At 57.3% G+C, this 16,950-nt stretch overlaps 1 protein-coding gene across 1 annotated transcript in view; it reads right to left on the bottom strand.

Moving 5' to 3' along the window:
- SHANK1 (SH3 and multiple ankyrin repeat domains 1) overlaps positions 1 to 16,950 on the bottom strand; it is a 40,695-nt gene that overhangs the window by 6,208 nt on the left and 17,537 nt on the right. The window contains exons 15-21 of the mRNA XM_042918684.1: positions 11,441 to 11,523; positions 11,106 to 11,230; positions 10,394 to 10,529; positions 10,037 to 10,117; positions 9,190 to 9,258; positions 8,641 to 8,759; positions 1,455 to 1,551 (exon numbers count right to left, since the gene is read on the bottom strand). Coding sequence (XP_042774618.1) covers positions 1,455 to 1,551; positions 8,641 to 8,759; positions 9,190 to 9,258; positions 10,037 to 10,117; positions 10,394 to 10,529; positions 11,106 to 11,230; positions 11,441 to 11,523 — 710 coding nt within the window. The remainder of the gene's footprint in view (positions 1 to 1,454; positions 1,552 to 8,640; positions 8,760 to 9,189; positions 9,259 to 10,036; positions 10,118 to 10,393; positions 10,530 to 11,105; positions 11,231 to 11,440; positions 11,524 to 16,950) is intronic.

The following is a 16,950-nucleotide window of genomic DNA, read 5'->3' as shown; positions in this document are numbered from 1 at the left end:
GCACATCAAACCTGCGATTTCCCAGACGGAACGACTTAGGCTGAGGCTAACGTTTAGCAGGCAGAGCCGCCTTAGAGGTAAGCAGTGCTGGGTGGATTTAGAGGGAGTCGAGATTAGGTACATGATGGGACACAAACGCAAGACTCGCACGGGTGGACTGTGGACGCTGGAAGGAGGAGAAAAGCTAGACCCAGTTAGCAAAAGGCCTCAGAGTGGATGCGGAGAGCAAAGACTTTTGCCTACTCATCACTGCCAGGGCTCAGGCTTTGACCGTGTCCTCACCTCTGACTACTCTCTCTCCCTTGGGGTCATCTCAAGCCGCGTCCTGCATCACTCACTCCGTCTCTGCTGAAGACGCCTGTGTCTGTCCTGGGGCTCAGTCCTCTCCCCTGAGCTCCAGGCTCCTATATCCAAATGCCACATCTACTCGGATGTCCCGCTGGCATCTGAGACTTAGCAGGCCCCCAACTGTACCCCTGATCTCTTCTGACCCCATAGTCTCCCCCATCGGAGCAAATGGTGGCTCAATCCTACCTCAGGACCTTTGTCCCGGCCGTTCCCACTACCTGGAATGCCCTACTGCCTTATACCCACATGGCTCTCCCCTTCATTTCCATGTCTTAAAGATTTTTTTAAATGTTTATTTAATTTAGAGGGAGAGAGTGAGGGGGGCAGAGAGAGGAGGAACGAGGATCCGAAGAAGGCTCCGCACTGTCAGCACAGAGCCTGATGCGGGGCTCCAACTCCCGAACCGTGAAATCATGATGTGAGCCGAAGTCGGATGCTCAACCGACCGAGCCACCCAGGCGCCCTTCATTTCCATGCTTTGGCTCAAACCTGCCTCCCAGAACTCCTGACTTCTCTTATTCTGCTGTTCCTCCTCCCCGCCCCCCAGAGAACTTAACACTGTGAACATACTATATCATTGTCTTGTTTCTTAACCTTATAAGCCAATATCTGTCTTCCCCTGCTGGAAGGAAAACTCCACGAGGACAGGACCTTTTGGTCTGTTTTGTTCACTGCCATGTATCACCAGCAGTCTAGGACATATGGTAGGGGGTCAATAAATATTTGTAGAACGGATGGATGGATGGATGGATGGATGAAGTCAGATATGAGAAGACACCAGGGTCTGTGGTGGGGGCTTCAACCCACTGCATCCAGGCGGGAACAATAAGGTGCCCATTTTCTAGAGGAAGAACCCAAGGCCCAGAGAGGTGAAGCCCCCTGCCCCAGGTCACACAGCTAGGAGGGACAAAAGCCAGGATCCAAACGCAGATTTGCGCAAACAACAAAGCCTGAGCTCTTTGCCCAACTCAACGGAACCGTGGTCACGTGAGGAAGTAGGAAAGAACATTTCAAAGCCCCATTCATTTCTCCCGTAAACTGTCATCCTCCCCAGCCTCCCCCTCCCCCGCTGGCATCCATTATACCCCCCCTTCTGCGTGACATACCGATAGATTTTTGCCGGAGCATAAGCCCGGGTCCTGGAGGCAGGTAAGAAGGACGTTCATAACTTGGCTGGGAGCGGTGGTGCGGATCGAAGCTTGACTTCGGGGTCGCGGTCGGGGAGGAAAGACAACAGAGAAGGATGAGTCTGGGTGTGAAGTCTCATGGCTTCACCGCACAGCCAGCCCCCATCCCTTCTCCAGGCCTCTGCAGGAAGGGTGAGAGGCGTCGAGGAGGCAAAAGGGAATTCTGGCGAAGGGAAGGGTTTCTGAGTTTGGGCAGCGGGGAGAAAGAAAGGAAAAGAAAGCAGATTCTCAGTCCACCCAGATCACCAGTCTGGGTCTTTTCTCCATTCCTGCTGTCAGCCCCTCCCCAAGTCCAAGTCCCCACCGTTCCTTGCCTACATGGGCCGCAGTAGCTTCTTTTGTCATCCTGCTGCCACCCGTGTCCCCACCGCCTCTTTCTGTTCTGCTTCCCATGCAAGAGGCAGAGGGATCTTTCAAAAAGAAGTCCAGTCATGTCATTGCCTTGCTTAAAATCCTACAGCGGCCCCCCGCCCCACCATCAGTTAGGAGGGGATCGGAATCCCCCACTCTGGTCTACAGGGCCGTCTGTGGTAGACACTGTTGGTGTGCACCCAGATCCCCCTGGCTGAGGTGCCGTGACCATCCCCAGCTGCTGTGTCACCTGCCTGGGCTCTCAGCTGCTGCCCCTCGCTCTGAAATATGGCCCTCCTCCAAAGGAGCTGGTGAGCCCAAGTAGTCACGTCCCCCTAGCTCTGGGAGCGGCCTGCAGCCAAGGACTGGCTGACACGGAGGTCCGAGGCAGGCCTGACTCCCTGTGCCATGCACGCTCCAAAGCTCTGGTAGAAATCGGGCTGAAGGGGACTCCAGCGGGGACCGGCTTTGCTGACCTCCACAGCCCATCCTGCCTCCCTCACTCCCTCGCAATTTTCCCCTTAGGATGCTGGAGGTGCAGAAATCCCCATGTCAGGCTTCGACTGTGGGAGACCCAGGTACCCAGGACACTCTGGCCCCACCTGCATCTCCTGCCTCCTTAACTCCGGTCCCACCGTGGCCGCCCGGCCTGCCCCTCCAATGGCCCAAAGCCCATCCCCGCTTTAGAACCCTTGCAAGTCCTGGGTTTTTGTCTCTGCCACGGTTTCCTCCTCATCGCCACACGTTCCTTTCCATCTTCATGTTCTCCACTCAAACGTCCCTCCCAGTCCCTGTCCACTGCGTCTCCCTGTCCTGTTGTCCTTCTGGCGCTTATCCTCGTCTGAAAGGATTTGTTTACTTGCTTACTTTCCGTCTCCCTGCCTAGAATGTCAGCTCCCAGAAGGCGCCACAGGTACAGAATCCGGGGCCCAGGATACCTTCAGGGAAAATAGTTCAATTTCCTTTAAAATCAGAGGTTGGAGGGGGGATGAATAGAATCCAGCCTGGATGATAATATTCATCTTTGCACCAAGACAACCAGACAATACAGATTTTAAGGCTTTTTGTTGGAGGGGGAGGAGCTCGTGAAGGCAAAAATGCCAAAGACCCATGGAAGTCCTAACAGCCTGTTAGGGTAGCAACTTTGTTGGTCTTGTTCACTTTTGGGTCCCCAGTCCCCAAACAGGACCTGATGTTCTACAAGCCTGTGTCACATGAAGAGTAACTAAATGACAATGAGCCAGCATCAAGCGCTGACTCCCTTCCTTCCACCGGGTGACCCCATATGTCTCTGTTCTCTGTCTTTGAGACCAGAAGTGCAGAGAAAGGAAACCCTTTTTGGATGAAGTCCCTACCCTTACCTCCCATCGCACTCCCTCCAGCCCCCTTCCTCTAAGTACTCCCCCCCTACCTTTCCTGTGCCTCCGCATATGCTGTTCCCTCTGCCTGAAACATCCTTTCCCCCTGCTCTGCTTGGGGAAACTTGTCATCCTCGTCCCCACCTGGTCTGGCCTCTCCCTTCCTCTAAACCTACATTGCCCAATACAGTAGCCACCGCCCTTTTGGATGTAAATTTTAATTAATTAAAATAACTTATAATTAAACATTCCTTTCTTCCATTCATGCCGGTCATTTCAAAGGATCCATCGTCACACATGGCTGATGGCTGCCATATGGGACAGCACAGAGGTAGGACAGTTCCTTCAACACAGAAAGCTCTAGACCTTAATAGGGTGCGCCTAAGCTACCCTCTCACTGTGCTCACCACTCCGGATTGAAACTATCTACCTCTGTGTTTCATTCATTCATTCATTCATTCATTCATTCCAGAGGTATTTATTGAGCACCTGATCCATGCCAGGGGCTGTTCTAGACGCTGTAGATGCAGCCATACACAAAATCGACAAAAGTCCCTGCCTTCGTGGAGGGCAGGCAAAATAAATTAGTAACATAACGTGGGTCAGGTGGAGGTATGCCATGGAGGAGAGAGGGACTGTAATTTAAAACAGGGCAGGGGTGCCTCGGTTAAGCGTCCGACTCTTGATTTTGGATCAGGTCATGATCTCGTGGTTCGTGGGTTCAAGCCCTGCATCGGGCTCTGCGCTGACAGCACGGAGCCTGCTTGGGATTCTTTCTCTCCCTCTCTCTCTGCCCCTTCCCCCCCCTCTCTCTCTCTTTCTCTCTCTCAAAATAAACAAACTTTAAAAAATGAGATAAAGTACTGCAGTCAAGGAAGGACTTTCTGTGAAGATGTAATTTGAGTAAACCCTAGAGGAAGGGAGCCATGCATACAGCCAGGGGAAGAGTATTGCGGGCAGAGGGAACAGGAAGTGCAAATGTCCTGAGGTAGGAGTGAGTGTGGTGTGCTCAAGGAACCGGCAGGAGGCCGACATGTATGGACTGGGTGAGCAGGGGTGTTGAGGGGTGGGAGAAGAGGTCGGCCAGGTTGTAGAAGGGCGATAATGGACGGGATCTATTAATTTCAGATGTCTCCCTGGAGAGGATTCCTTTTACTACTCTGCACCCACTTATCCCAGTGTAGAGTTATTATAATTATTTGCTTTTTTGTTTATTGTCTGTCTCCCAGGGCAAGGAGCCTACCCAATTCCCATTCTACTCTTCTTCCTTGATAAGAAAACCCCAGGGGCGCCTGGGCGGCTCAGTCAGTTAAGCGTCCAACTTCGGCACAGTTCGTGGGTTCAAGCCCCACGTCGCGCTCTGTGCTGACAGCTCAGAGCCTGAAGCCTGCTTCAGATTCTCTCCTTCTCTCTCTGCCTGACACCCCCCCCCCCCCGCCCCGACTTGCGCTCTTTCTCTCTCAAAAGTAAATAAAACATTAAAATTTTTTTTTAAATCTCCCTTAGCACCTATTGAGACTATATTTCCCAGACTCCCTTGCAGCTGAGCGTGGCCATGGAACCGAGGCCTGCACAGATGCACGAGTGGAAGCGTTGCGTGTTTCTTTGGGGAGGTCTCTTCAGAGGTGACCCCAGAAGCAACAATGCGCCCTCTTTTGCCTTTCTGCCTTTCCGTTCTTCCTTGTTCCTGCCATCTGGAAGGCTGGTGCCACAGCTAGCCCGCCAGCCATCTTGGACCGTGAGGTGACCTCATGGTTGGCAAGAAAGCCGGGATGGTGCAGCGGAAAGTGGGAAGGACCCTGGGTCTTCGTGACCATGGCGCCTGCCCCTGGGACTCCCTACTCCAGCCTTCCTCAATATCACAGAGACAGGACTTGCCTTGTCAGCCCCCGCTGTTCTGGGGTTTCTCTTACAGGTAGCAGACCCCAATTCTGCCAAATCCACCCCCTGCCCCCAAATGTAAATTCTCTAATAGAAGTGGCCTGGATTGGCTTACTCCCGCATCCCCAGGGCTGAGCAGTGGGTCCAGTGTATACCGGGTGCTCAGTAAATGTGTGCAAAATGATGGGGGGGGGGAGTACCCAGTCAGAAAGGATGCAGGGACCACGGGGGGCAGAAGCAGTCCTGGACAGGACACTGAATACAGAGTCCAGGCTGGGGAGGGCAAGCAAGGGATAATGGGGAGGTGGGAAGGAAGGTGAGGGAAGCATCTGGCAGGAAGCATGGGAGTCGGGAGGGGTGGGGGGCAGAGTGACAAAAGGGGGTTCACAATGACAGGGGAGGGGTGCCTTTGTCTGAAGAGAGTGCAGAGTGAAGGCAGAGGCGCCAGATTGGCACACGAACAGAAGACACTTCTAAGTGGAAGAGGAGGGATCAAATAATGGGTTAGCTTGACACAAAAGGGGTCAGCGTGGCAGAGGAGACGCCAGACTGATGGAGAAATCATAATAGGGTCTGAGGAGGCGGTTGGACTGACTGCCTGAGGAGCACACTGACTCAAGGTGGGACAGGCTGACCTCCAACGATGAACGCGGAGCGTCCCCTCCCGCGCAGCGGGGGCAGCCAATCAGAGTGCCCGGGTGCGCGTGACGTCACCGGCTGCGGGCCGACTCCTCCCCAGCGACTCAGCCAGAGGTCCAGCCCTCCTCCTGTGCCACCTCGTGGGCCGGTGGTGGGTCTGGGGCCTCAAGGGCAGAGTGCGTGCCCAGGCTGGAGGCTGAAGATGGGCTGAGAAACGAGTGCCACGGAGACAGCCCCTGAAAGGGGTGACGGGGGAGAGAGCGGAGGGAGAGACAGACGGAGAGACAGAGACAGGCAAAGGCAGACAGATGGGGAGAGACAGAGATGGGGATTCAGAGCCGGGGGTTGGGGGAGGGCGGGAGGGGAAATGAGACAGCGATGGCAAGAGAGAGCGCCCCAACAAAGCAGGAAGAGAGGCAGTCCTGAGAGGCCCTGAGACGGGGAGGGCCAGGCAGGCCCCAGGAGGCAAAGAGTCAGAGAATGGGACCAAAAGGGTACGGTCACAATAATCAGGGGGAAAACTGAGTCCAGAGAAAGGCTGAAACTGGCACCCAGACAGAGACTGGGCAGAAGGGGGGGACAGTAGTGGGATGACCCCTTGGAGTCAGTGACCAGGCAAGAGAGAGAGCAGCTGAGATAGCCAAAGCCTCACAGAGGGGAGGACAGATGGATGGACAGCAGAACCCTAGGAGGAGACAGCCCAAGAGGCACCTCGACCGACCTACGGTGGACCTGCCTGGGGTCTGCACCCCCACTGTTGGCATCGGCAGGTCCCTCAGTACCGCCCCCTCCCCACCTTATTGGCCCACGTCTGGGCCCATCTGGGGGATGTCTCTGGAGCTCAGATGGTGAATTCTGTGAGGGCTGGGATCTTGTCTGGCCGTAACCACGGTTCACACGGGGAGGGGCTGGCATGCTGGCTGGCTGGCACTTGGTGGATAAGCCACGCGTTTGTTGTGTAAACGAAAACGGGACTCGCCCTCTGTGTATTTTGGAGACTCTGCACCTGAGATGCCGTTGTAGGATCTCTGGAGGGCACGTGCAAGGCTCACTGGTAAGTCGTTGTGGGGTCTCCAGTTTACTTTATGGCCTAAGAGGGCTCAGCGTCTATTGAGAGCCTGCTGTGCTAGGAGCTGATCTCGTTCAATCCTCAGAAAGACCCGCAAGATTGGCTTCAGCCCCACTGTGCGGAGCGGGAAACTGAGATGCAGAGAAATGGAGCAGTGTGGTCCAAGTAACACAGGAAGTCAGAGGAGGTCAGGGTTGGAAGGCAGGTCTGCCTGGCTTGACTGCTTGTGCACTTCTGTGCTGACCTTCGGGGGAGGGATGGAGGCAACAAACGGAGCTGGTCTTGGCCAGACCCGTGACTGTATCCCCAATAGAAATCACAGATATTTCCATATCCCATCACATGGTTGCAGATTTCTTGAAATAGTGTTTATGCTCCTCATGACTTTTACGTTAGAGGAGGTAAGATCCATCACAAGGTCTTGGTGGCTAATGTGTTGACAAAAAGGCACCAATATTACTGTATCACAAGTTTTGCTTTTACTGTGTGTGTGTGTGTGTGTGTGTGTGTGTGTGTGTGTGTGTGTGTGTTTAAGCTCTAGGCCCAACGTGGGGCTTGAACTCGTGACCCTGAGATCAAGAATTGCACGCTCGACTGACTGAGCCAGCCAGGCGCCCCACGAATTTTGCTTTTCAAAATATTTTGAGGGGCGCCCGGGTGGCTCAGTCGGTTAAGCATCCAACTCTTGGTTTCGGCTCAGGTCATGATCTCACGGTTCGTAAGTTCAAGCCCCGCGTTGGGCTCTGCGCGGACAGTGCAGAGCCTGCTTGGGATCCTCTCTCTCTGTCCCTCCTTCTGCCCCTCTCCCGCCTCTCAAAATAAATAAACGAACTTAAAAAAAATATTTTGATAACTGTAGTATCAGTGTAATTGGCTTCTTTTGTTTCCTTATGTATTTTATGTTTATAAGCATTATTCTGAGGACTATCCCAGCCTTCCAAGGGGGATCCATGGTCCCCAAAAGCCAGAGAATCTGGTTTTAGAGTAAATAGCCCCTTGGCCACCGAGTGGTGGGTGCAGCCTATTGGAAGAGGGGTTCAGAGGTCAGGGTCAGAGGGCAGGGCCTGAGCACAGAAAAGTAGGAAGCGCTAAGAGAGAGGAAGGGTGGTGTGTGACCTTTGGAGGAGAGGCTGGAGGGTGGGAAGAGGCACCAGCAGGGCTGGTGGCCCCATGAAGGGGCCCGGCCCAATGACAAGCCTGCCACGGAGGGACCAGCAGGCCCACCAGAAGAGTCAGGGCCATGGATCCAGTTGAAATACTGCCTCCCTCTCTGAGCCTCAGTTTCCCCTCTGGAAATGAGCTAATAACCGATCCTACAAACGAATGAGATAACCCATGTGAAATGTAGTGTCCAAAATATGATCAACGCCCACGACACTCTGTCACAGGGAAAAGCAGAGCGGAGACAGAGCTAATAATTAATATTTGAATAACCCCCACTTGTTGAGCACCTATTATCGTGTGCTGGGCCTCTGCCAGGGACTGCCATCCAGGACATCGTTTGGCCTTCCCTGAGACTCTTGAAGTGGGACAGAGATGGAGGAGAGAGTGTGAGGAGCAGGGGGTGAGGGAACAGGAAGCAAGATTTAGGAGGAGAATCAGGAAAAGGATGGGCAGGGAGGAAAGGAAGCCCCCAGAATGGGGAGAAAGGAGGGGACCCAGGAAGCGCGGTGCCCCTCCTGGATCGACGGTAAACACAGTGGGGTCAGGAAGGGTTCGCAAGGAGCAGGACAGAGGTGCCAGGTTGGCGTGTGCACCCCCAGCCTCTTCACCACTACGCCCCCATCCCCCAGTGCAGGCAGCTTACCTCGGTGGCAAAGAAGCCTTTGGGCCGGTGTTTGCCCAGCGACGCAAGGCCACCAGGTCCAGGACTCTCGCTTGCACTGATGGTCTGCTGAGCTGCCGCCAAAATTTCATCCAGTTTGTCTAAGGGGAGGCGGAAGAGGCAGTGCAATGAAGCTTGCTTTGGCCTCACCAGAGACGGAGCTGCCGGGAGCCCAGACAAAGTTTTGTGTGGACCAGAAAAGGGCACCCATCCCCATGGACACAGTCTCCAGCCCAGAAGGCGGGGCCCAGCGGTGGGAAGAGGTGAGGGCAGCAAATAGGACAATCGTCCTAGGAGGGAAGGTGGAGGGGTGGGGGTGGGGCAAGAAGAAGTTGAGGGAGAGGCTGCGGACAGAAGTGGGAGCTCATACTTGATGGCTGGGGCAAGGTTGGGGTGTGAGGTGATCGGCTCAGCTCGGAGGTGGCCAAAGGGTGCACAGGCGGGAGGAGGGTCGGAGTGGCTCCTGCACCCCAGGGGGCGTGGGGTCAGGGGTCCTGGGCAGCCCGGGGAGCCCGGGGTGGGCCATCTTACTGAGAGCCATCTGATACACGGTCCGCTTTTTCTCCATGCTGGGCACCGGCGGAGGCTGCTGCTCGTACTCTGTGGGCAAAGGATGCGGATGAAGTCCAGGGGCGCCCCGAGGGACGGGGCGGAGCGGGCTCGGCCAGTGGGCGTGGCCAGCGGGTGCGACCAGCGGGCGTGCGCAAGCGCGAGTGGGGCAGTGAAGGGCCCGGGTCGGGGAGGGGCGAGTCCGCCGGCGGGATGGGGACGGGGGGGCCCCCCCGCCAGTCCTGTGCCCACTCACCACTCTTCTTCTTCCAGGGGGAGACTAGCCCGGGGGAGAGGCAGTAGAGGAGCCAAGAGTTAGGACTTCAGGGGGAGGCGAGGGGCCCCCTCTCTGGAACACCCTCCTCCCTCAGGGTAGGGGTGGTCAGCTGCCCGATCTGCCCCCTGTCAGGGGAAACGGGACCCCCCAGGTCCACTCGGCCCTGTCTGGGGAGGGGCTGGCCTTCCTTTCTGTCGGGGGAGGGTGGGGAAGCTGGTGGAGGAAGAGATAGAGAATGGGGGTGGGCGTGAGGTGGGGCAGGTGGAGAGAAGCCAGAAAGGAAATAGGGACCCGTAGGGAGGGACGTGCAGACCCAGAGAGAGACTCGACAGAGAAACAGATGTAAGAGGACAGAGGAAAGTCGACTCTCAGACGCCCCTTCCCAGCGACACACACGCAGGCCACAGAGAGTCTGACCCATGGACTGGGGGACAGGTTGAGGACGAGGACCCCTGGTCACTAACAACACTAACAAACTCAAGGTCTGGTTCAGCCCCCCTTCTGCCCCTCTCCCTCCCCAGCGCCTGGACCCCAGCAGCCCCACAGGCTCACCCATCTCCTCCAGCTCTGAGGTCATGGACTTGGAACGAAGAGAGATGGCTGGGGGCGGGAGCCGCTTAGCCTGCTGGGGTGCTGGAAGGTGATGGCGGGGGCGAGGCATCAGTACCATGGACAGAAGGCCCGTGACCCCTACCACCACCACCAGTGCTCCCGGATACCAGAGACAGCTGCCACCAGCATGCTGAGCCCTCCCCGTGTCAGTTTCTCCCCAGAAAGGTCACAAACAAGCAGCCCTGGGGAAGGGAAGGCCAGTGGTGGGGACCATTAAGCCATTAGTGCTTCTGAGGACCTTAGTCTGGTGGCAGTGGGGTGCCCAGGTCTGGCCACGCAAATGAGGAGGAGAAGCACCTTTCTTATGGACAGCCTCATCCATGTCCGGGTGCCTGGTGACCATCACCACCTTGACCATCAGCGTGTTGCCCCCTTGGCGGATCATGTTCACCACCTGTCGGTGGCCGACCTTCACCACATTCTGCCCGTTCACCTGTGGCACAGATGCCCCCAAACCACACAGAGTAGGTGAGGCGAGGGATGCTTTCAGCTTCAGAGTCCCCAGCTGAGTGACCTCCTGCTTTGCCCGCTTTACAGCACTGTTGGTCATTCCTCCCTCCCCTTGACCCTCCCCCCCACCCCTTCCCTTACAAGGCCCTAATTTTCCTGGCCCCAGGGTTAAGGGGCTGGGCTCACCCGATTCACCTTTCTCTCCCTCCTTGTCCCCCCCCTTGCAATGTGTGTGTGTGTGTGTGTGTGTGTGTGTGTGTGCGCGCACGCGCGCGCGTGCACCGGGGGACAGCTCTGTTTTCTTTTGAGATGCTTCAGAGAGGCCTTCAGAAGGAACCCCTGGAGAAAGAGGAGGCTGGCTGGGGTGCGGGCTGGGGGGCTGGGAGGCCTGGTGCAAAAAGAGTCTACATTTGGGCAGCCAGATCCTGGTGTGAATCAGGAGGGGCCTGGGGATTCGTCGCCAGGGTTCCTGGCGTGGGGGAGGGGGAAGCAGTATCTGTGCAAGGTGTGCTGAGGCTGGCACTTGGGAAGGCCCCTGGGGCCGGGGGTCAGGACTCACCTCGATGAGGAAGTCTCCCATCCGCAGTCCAGCTCGCCATGCCACGCCACCCTCATCCACGGACTCCAGATACTGCAGCGCCGGGAAGGCCGGGGTGGGGGTGAACTCCTCGATGGGGGTCTGCGCTGCAGATGGGGAGGAGCCGGCGGGGTCGGAGGGGAGGGGGTGGAGAGGCCGAGCAGGGGATGGGGCTCAGACCCAAGTCACAGAGGCCTCATCGTAGCTGAAGGACCGGCACCCTGGGGTGGGGTGGTGGGTGGGCTGGGGTCCCTTCCCCTGTCCATCCCCCTGGGTCGGAGAGCCCTTCTCCCATCTCCTCCCCGGCCGGCACTCACCCTTGGCCCCCCGGAGCACGAACCCAAACCCCTCACTGTCCTTCTTCTGCAGCAAGACTGTCTTCTCCTTAATGATGTAATCGCTGGCGAGGGGGGTGGGGTGGGGGGGGTGGGGTGGAGAAGGGATTATGAGACACGGAGTCTGTGCTCCATCAGCAACCCGGTGACCTGAGCCCCTGCTCCAGAACCATTCATCCCCCACCCCCCCGCCCTCCGAGGATCTTCCTCACCCACTCCGCTAGTGTTTGCTTGCAGCAGCCCTGACAGGCCTCCCCCTCAGAGCCCGGGCTGCTTGCTCTCCCACTCAGCCTTTCCTCATTCATCCATCCATGCCTCCATCCACCCATCCATTCAGCAAGCGGCTACCAAGCCCACTGTGTGCCGGCACAGCGTGAGGGACAGGGAGGTAAGCCGCCGGATCACCAGACAGCCCGCTTTGAGCTCCTGCTAGCCACTTCCTGTCGGTGACCTTGAGCCCAAGACTTTAACCTTTTGGGCCTCAGTTTCCTTGTCTACCATGTGAGACAATAAAAGGCCCTACCAGACGAGGTCGCTGTGGGGTTCAGTACCAAAATAGTTAAGAAGCACAGTGCCGGGCACATAGTCATCATGCTGGGTAGGATTCTTTCAATGCCTTTGGTCGAGTTACTAGGTCCAGAGGACACGTGTACTTCCATGATACCCCTCCCAACTCCTTGACTATATATATCCTACAGTAACACCTCCCCAGGTACCCAGGCACATTGTATCATTGCTTATTCAGCATGGCGCAATATGGTGGCTGCTACACGTATGTGGCTATTTATACGCAAAGTGATTAAAAATTAAATTGAGAGGGGACCTGGGTGGTTCAGGAGGTTAAGCGTCTGACTCTTGATTTCGGCTCAGCTCACGATCTCACGGTCCGGGAGATCGAGCCCCCACGTTAGGCTCCGCACTGACCGTGTGGAGCCTGCCTGGTATTCTCTCTCCCTCTGCCCCTACCCCCCGCTCGCGCCCTCCCTCTCTCCAAATAAATAAAAAAACACTTAAACAAATTTAAAAATAGATAAAGATCAAACAGGGAAATTCAGTTCCTCAGTCTCACTGGCCACGTTTCAAAGTGCCCAGTAGCCACATGTGGCCAGTGGTTACCATGCGGGACAGTGCAGATACAGAGCATTTCTATCACTGGAGAAAGTTCTAGCGCACAGCAGTGACTTCTCTGTTCCCTGGTCTACCTCAAATGCGTCTCCTTCACGCGCTGGATAGATTCCAGTAAAATGCAAATGCAAACGACCCGTGAATACGCGGATAGTCCCCTACCGCCACCAAAGCCTGTCAGCACATTTAGGTAATGGTCACGTACCCAGGAGAGTTCAATGAAACCCAAACATATTCCACGAATCTCAACCCCTGCCTGGGCTCGCTCAGATAACAGCCCCAAAGCCTTGACATCACCACTGCGCGCCTCAAGATGACATATCCATTCCGTTCCAGGAACCCCAGTATACAGCGGAAATACCCAAGCACCCTGATCCAGCCCCGCTCCCCTCGGCAGCCCCAGGAACACCCTCAGTCCGCCAGAACGCACGCCCCGCTGCACCCCGGGCGGCCTGTGGTCACGTCTGAGACCCTTCCAGCACAGACGCAGACCCCTCAGTATATCCCAATAATATCCACCAGCCCTAACACACTCCAGCAATAAGCGTGCTCCCCGCGCACTTTAATCACCGAGTCTCACGGATTCGGCAAAACAGCCCTCCACGCATACTCCAGTAGGTTTCGGTAACACCCCCACACATCCCAGTATGCTCCAATAATAACTCCCCCTCACTTGGATCTCAGTATATTCCCATAACCCGCCCCCTGAACACATCCCAGCACACGCCAATAATACCCACTGTGCTCCTACTGTATTTCGGCACCGTCCCCCGCCACACCGGCAGCCCTGTGCGCTCTCATGACCCCACGACCTCCACTGTCGCTGCCACATCCATACATCTGGACCACAGAGACAGCGTTCTGCACATGCGTGTGCACACGCAGACACGCCTAGCAACCGCTCTCGCTCCAGGTTCACCACGGTCCATTAAACGCGCCACACCCTACCTATCAGGTCTCCTTGATCTTCTCTTCAAGCCAGGGATAGGTCGCCCTTGTAGCAGGGTGGAAGGGGTGTGGGGAGAGCGGAGGGACGGGGTTTCGGAGGAGTGAGGGAGGAGAGGGGAAGAGACGGGAGGCAGAAGGAAGGGGCCGAGGCCAAGGCCCACAGAAATTGGTTCAGAGGTTGGGGCTCCCTTGCTCTCTGGGACGCCCACCGCCGTCCCTGCCCGACAGATTCCACGGAGCCCTTCTGCCCTTGCTATGTCCATATCCGCTCCGGATCTCCAGGTCCCCAGCAGCCACCAGTGCCCATCCTTCATCCCTCGCTGGCAGCCGTTTCTCCTTCCGTTCCTGCTACCAACCCCTACATCTCCCACACCTCTCCCCGGCCCCTGGCATCCCTCTTTTACCCCCACGTTATCCTCCCACTCCAGACATAAGCCTTCCTCAAACCCCCCAGCCCCCAATGTGATTCAATAAAACTCCCATATCCATCATATCCCAGGAAGAAACACTGGCCATGTGCAAGTCAGTATCTGAAACCCTTCACAGCTAAATAACTCAAGTGTCTCTCACAGCCAGCCTCTGAGGTAGGCATAAGTGCTATTTCCACTTTATGGGTAAGGAAAGAGCGGCACAGAAAGGTCAAGTAACTTGCCTAAGGTCACGCGGTGAGGAATCTTCAAAAACACAGAAGGAAACACCTGGGTAAATGCAGGTATAACATCCCCACTCGACTGCACTCAGATACCTCCACACACATACATCTGCCCCAAATTGGCCATGAGCTTCCCCCCGCCCCGCCCCCATTCAGTGCCTGAAACGTATCCCAGGCTATGCCAGTAGCACGGCAATGAGTGACATTCAGTGACCCATTGCTGAATGCCAGATGCCGTTGCGTGCATTTTGCATTTATTTATTCACATTGCCTCACAACACCCCTGGGAGGGGGTGGCTGTTACTGTTCCCATTTTATCAACGAGGAAACTGAGGCACGGGGAAGTACATGCTCGAGACCACACCAGCTGGAAAAGGGTCAGAGCCAAGATCTGAATTCCTCACAGGCAACCCATACACCCCAGCGATGTCCAAACCCCCTCAGATCGTCACAAGGCCACCTCTGTCCCTCCCTCTCAAGCGTCCCCATCCGGTATGTGCTCCTTTCTGTCCCCACTCCCGTGACTTTCTCACCCAGTCTCCGGCCACCGTGATGTTTCCCCCATGCCACCGCGTCCTCCTCCAGCCTTCCAACTGTCCTGTTGCCCCGACAGTTTCCCTCGGCTCAATGTCCCCCATCCTCGGCTCCTGTGGGTGCCCCTTCACCCCTCTGCACCTCGCCCCCTGCTCCTCCACGCCATCTGAAAGCTTCACGTTGTCCCAGCCCCCCCTCATTAGCTCTCGCTTCTGTCAGCCCTCATCACACGCCACGGGGCCACCCCTCCACCTCGACTTGGCCTCTGCACACCCGCCAGCCCCTTCCCCAAAGGGTCCTCCGCAGACCTCCGGGACCTCCCTCCCCCTCCCTTGGCCTCACCCTTCCCAGGTCTTCTCACGCTTCAGTAGGCAACCCCACCGTGTCCCCTACAGCACCCCAGGTCCCTCCCATACTCCCGAGTCCCCCGCATTCTCATCCGTGGAAGCCTCTTCCCACTTCTGCACCCTCAACTCACTTCCTCACACACCCTTCCGCCTCCTGGTACTTGCACCTGCATTTCATTTGTATTCCCTGCATCCTCTCCGTGCTCTCCCTGTGCCGCCTTGGATCCCCACCCCCAAACCCTCCTCACAGATCCTGCCTTTCCCTCTTCACCCCATTTCCCCACACACCCCACGCACCCTCTCTGCTCCAGCACCCCTGTTCCCCCCAACTTCAGGGTCCCCCACTCTCCCCTGTTCCATTCTCCTCGGCCACCCTCCGACGGAGACCCCCTGCCCCCACCCCTGCCCCAGTACTCGCTACCCACGCGAAGCCCCATCCGCGCTCCTACTGCTGACTGACTACCTGCCCTGCAGGAGCACGCACAGTGCTCCCCCCCAGGCCATCCCTCGGCCACCCCAGAGTGGCCTCTGGAGCCCAGCGGCCAGCTCTTGTTCTCCGGATCCCACACACAGAGACCGCAGCAGCATCCACTCCCCCCACCCCCACCCCAGAGGTGCCTCTCACACACCCAGGATCCCACAGCCCAGAGCTTGCCGCCGTACAAGGCACCCCCTCGGGTACTGGGCCCCTCCCCATGTCCCCGGCTCCAAGCGTCTCTCCATGGCCTGCACAGAGGCCCCCCGCGCGCGCGGGGAAGCAGCCCCTTCCCGTGCTGAGAAGTAGCACACACAAGCAGATGCAGCTCCCCGGTGCAGAAGCCCGGCCGGGGCTCAGCACACCTGCCCCACACAGGCACAGACCCCCGGGAGGCAGGGAGAGGGGCACATGGGGACAGAGACACATGGAGAGTGTAGAAAAGGGGGGCCTGTGGGGGAGGGGACAGGCCTGGCATGAGAGGGGAGGTATTGGGAAACACAGCCGCAGTCCCTGGGACAGGCCCACTCCATCACACACACACACACACACACACACACACACACAGTCCCCAGACAGCCTCTCTATCGCTCCAAATTGCACACAGAGACAGACACCGTCAAGCAGGGACACACAGATGGACACAGCTGTGGTGGGGGGCTGGGAGCCCACCATCTCTCCATCTCTCTCTCTCACTCTCTCTTTCTCTCTCACACACACACATACACACACGCGTGCGCACACGGCTGCAGGCAGTCACACACGCACGCACATCGACACAGCCACACTGACACATGCACAGTCGCACAGTGACACGCAGCGGAAAAAGAGGAGGGGAGGGGAGGGGAGGCCGGGGGTGGGATGTGTGTGTGATGGGGGGGATGACTGTGAATGGGAGAGAGGGGTATGAATGGGGGGACTTGCCAACTCTGCAAAGGGGTGTGGGGAGATGGGGATCAGAGGAATAGGGGCCTGGAATGTAGGTGCCTGAGGGGGAGCGCTCCACAGAATGGGGGCGGTGAGGGGGGCAGGAAGAGGTAGTGGGTTCGAAATCCCCGAGTGGGGTCCGTTTGGAGGGTCTGACTGGGGGCAAGACTGTGGAGGAAGAGACAAGGGGGCCTGGAAGGGCCTGGAAGGGGGCTGAGGAATGTATGCGTGTGTGTGGTGGGGGGGCTCGGGGAGAGAGGCCCAGGGACGGGGATGGGAGAAGGATTGAGAAGAGGGGTCCAAAACGGTTTATCACTGAGAGAAGGTGAGGGGAGAGGGGCTGGAAGAGGGGCGGCTTGGGGGGGGGGGGCGGGGAGGAGTCCCAAGGCTGGGGGATTAGCGGCGGGGGGGAGGGTCGTCACAGCGGGCCGGGCCGGGGCCTCCCAGCCTGCCGGGGAGAAAAGGGGCGGCGCGCTTCGTTACC

Source organism: Panthera leo, chromosome E2 (assembly GCF_018350215.1).
Source record: "Panthera leo isolate Ple1 chromosome E2, P.leo_Ple1_pat1.1, whole genome shotgun sequence".
NCBI classification, from domain to species: domain Eukaryota; kingdom Metazoa; phylum Chordata; class Mammalia; order Carnivora; family Felidae; genus Panthera; species Panthera leo.
This window is presented reverse-complemented; position numbering and strand designations above follow the sequence as displayed.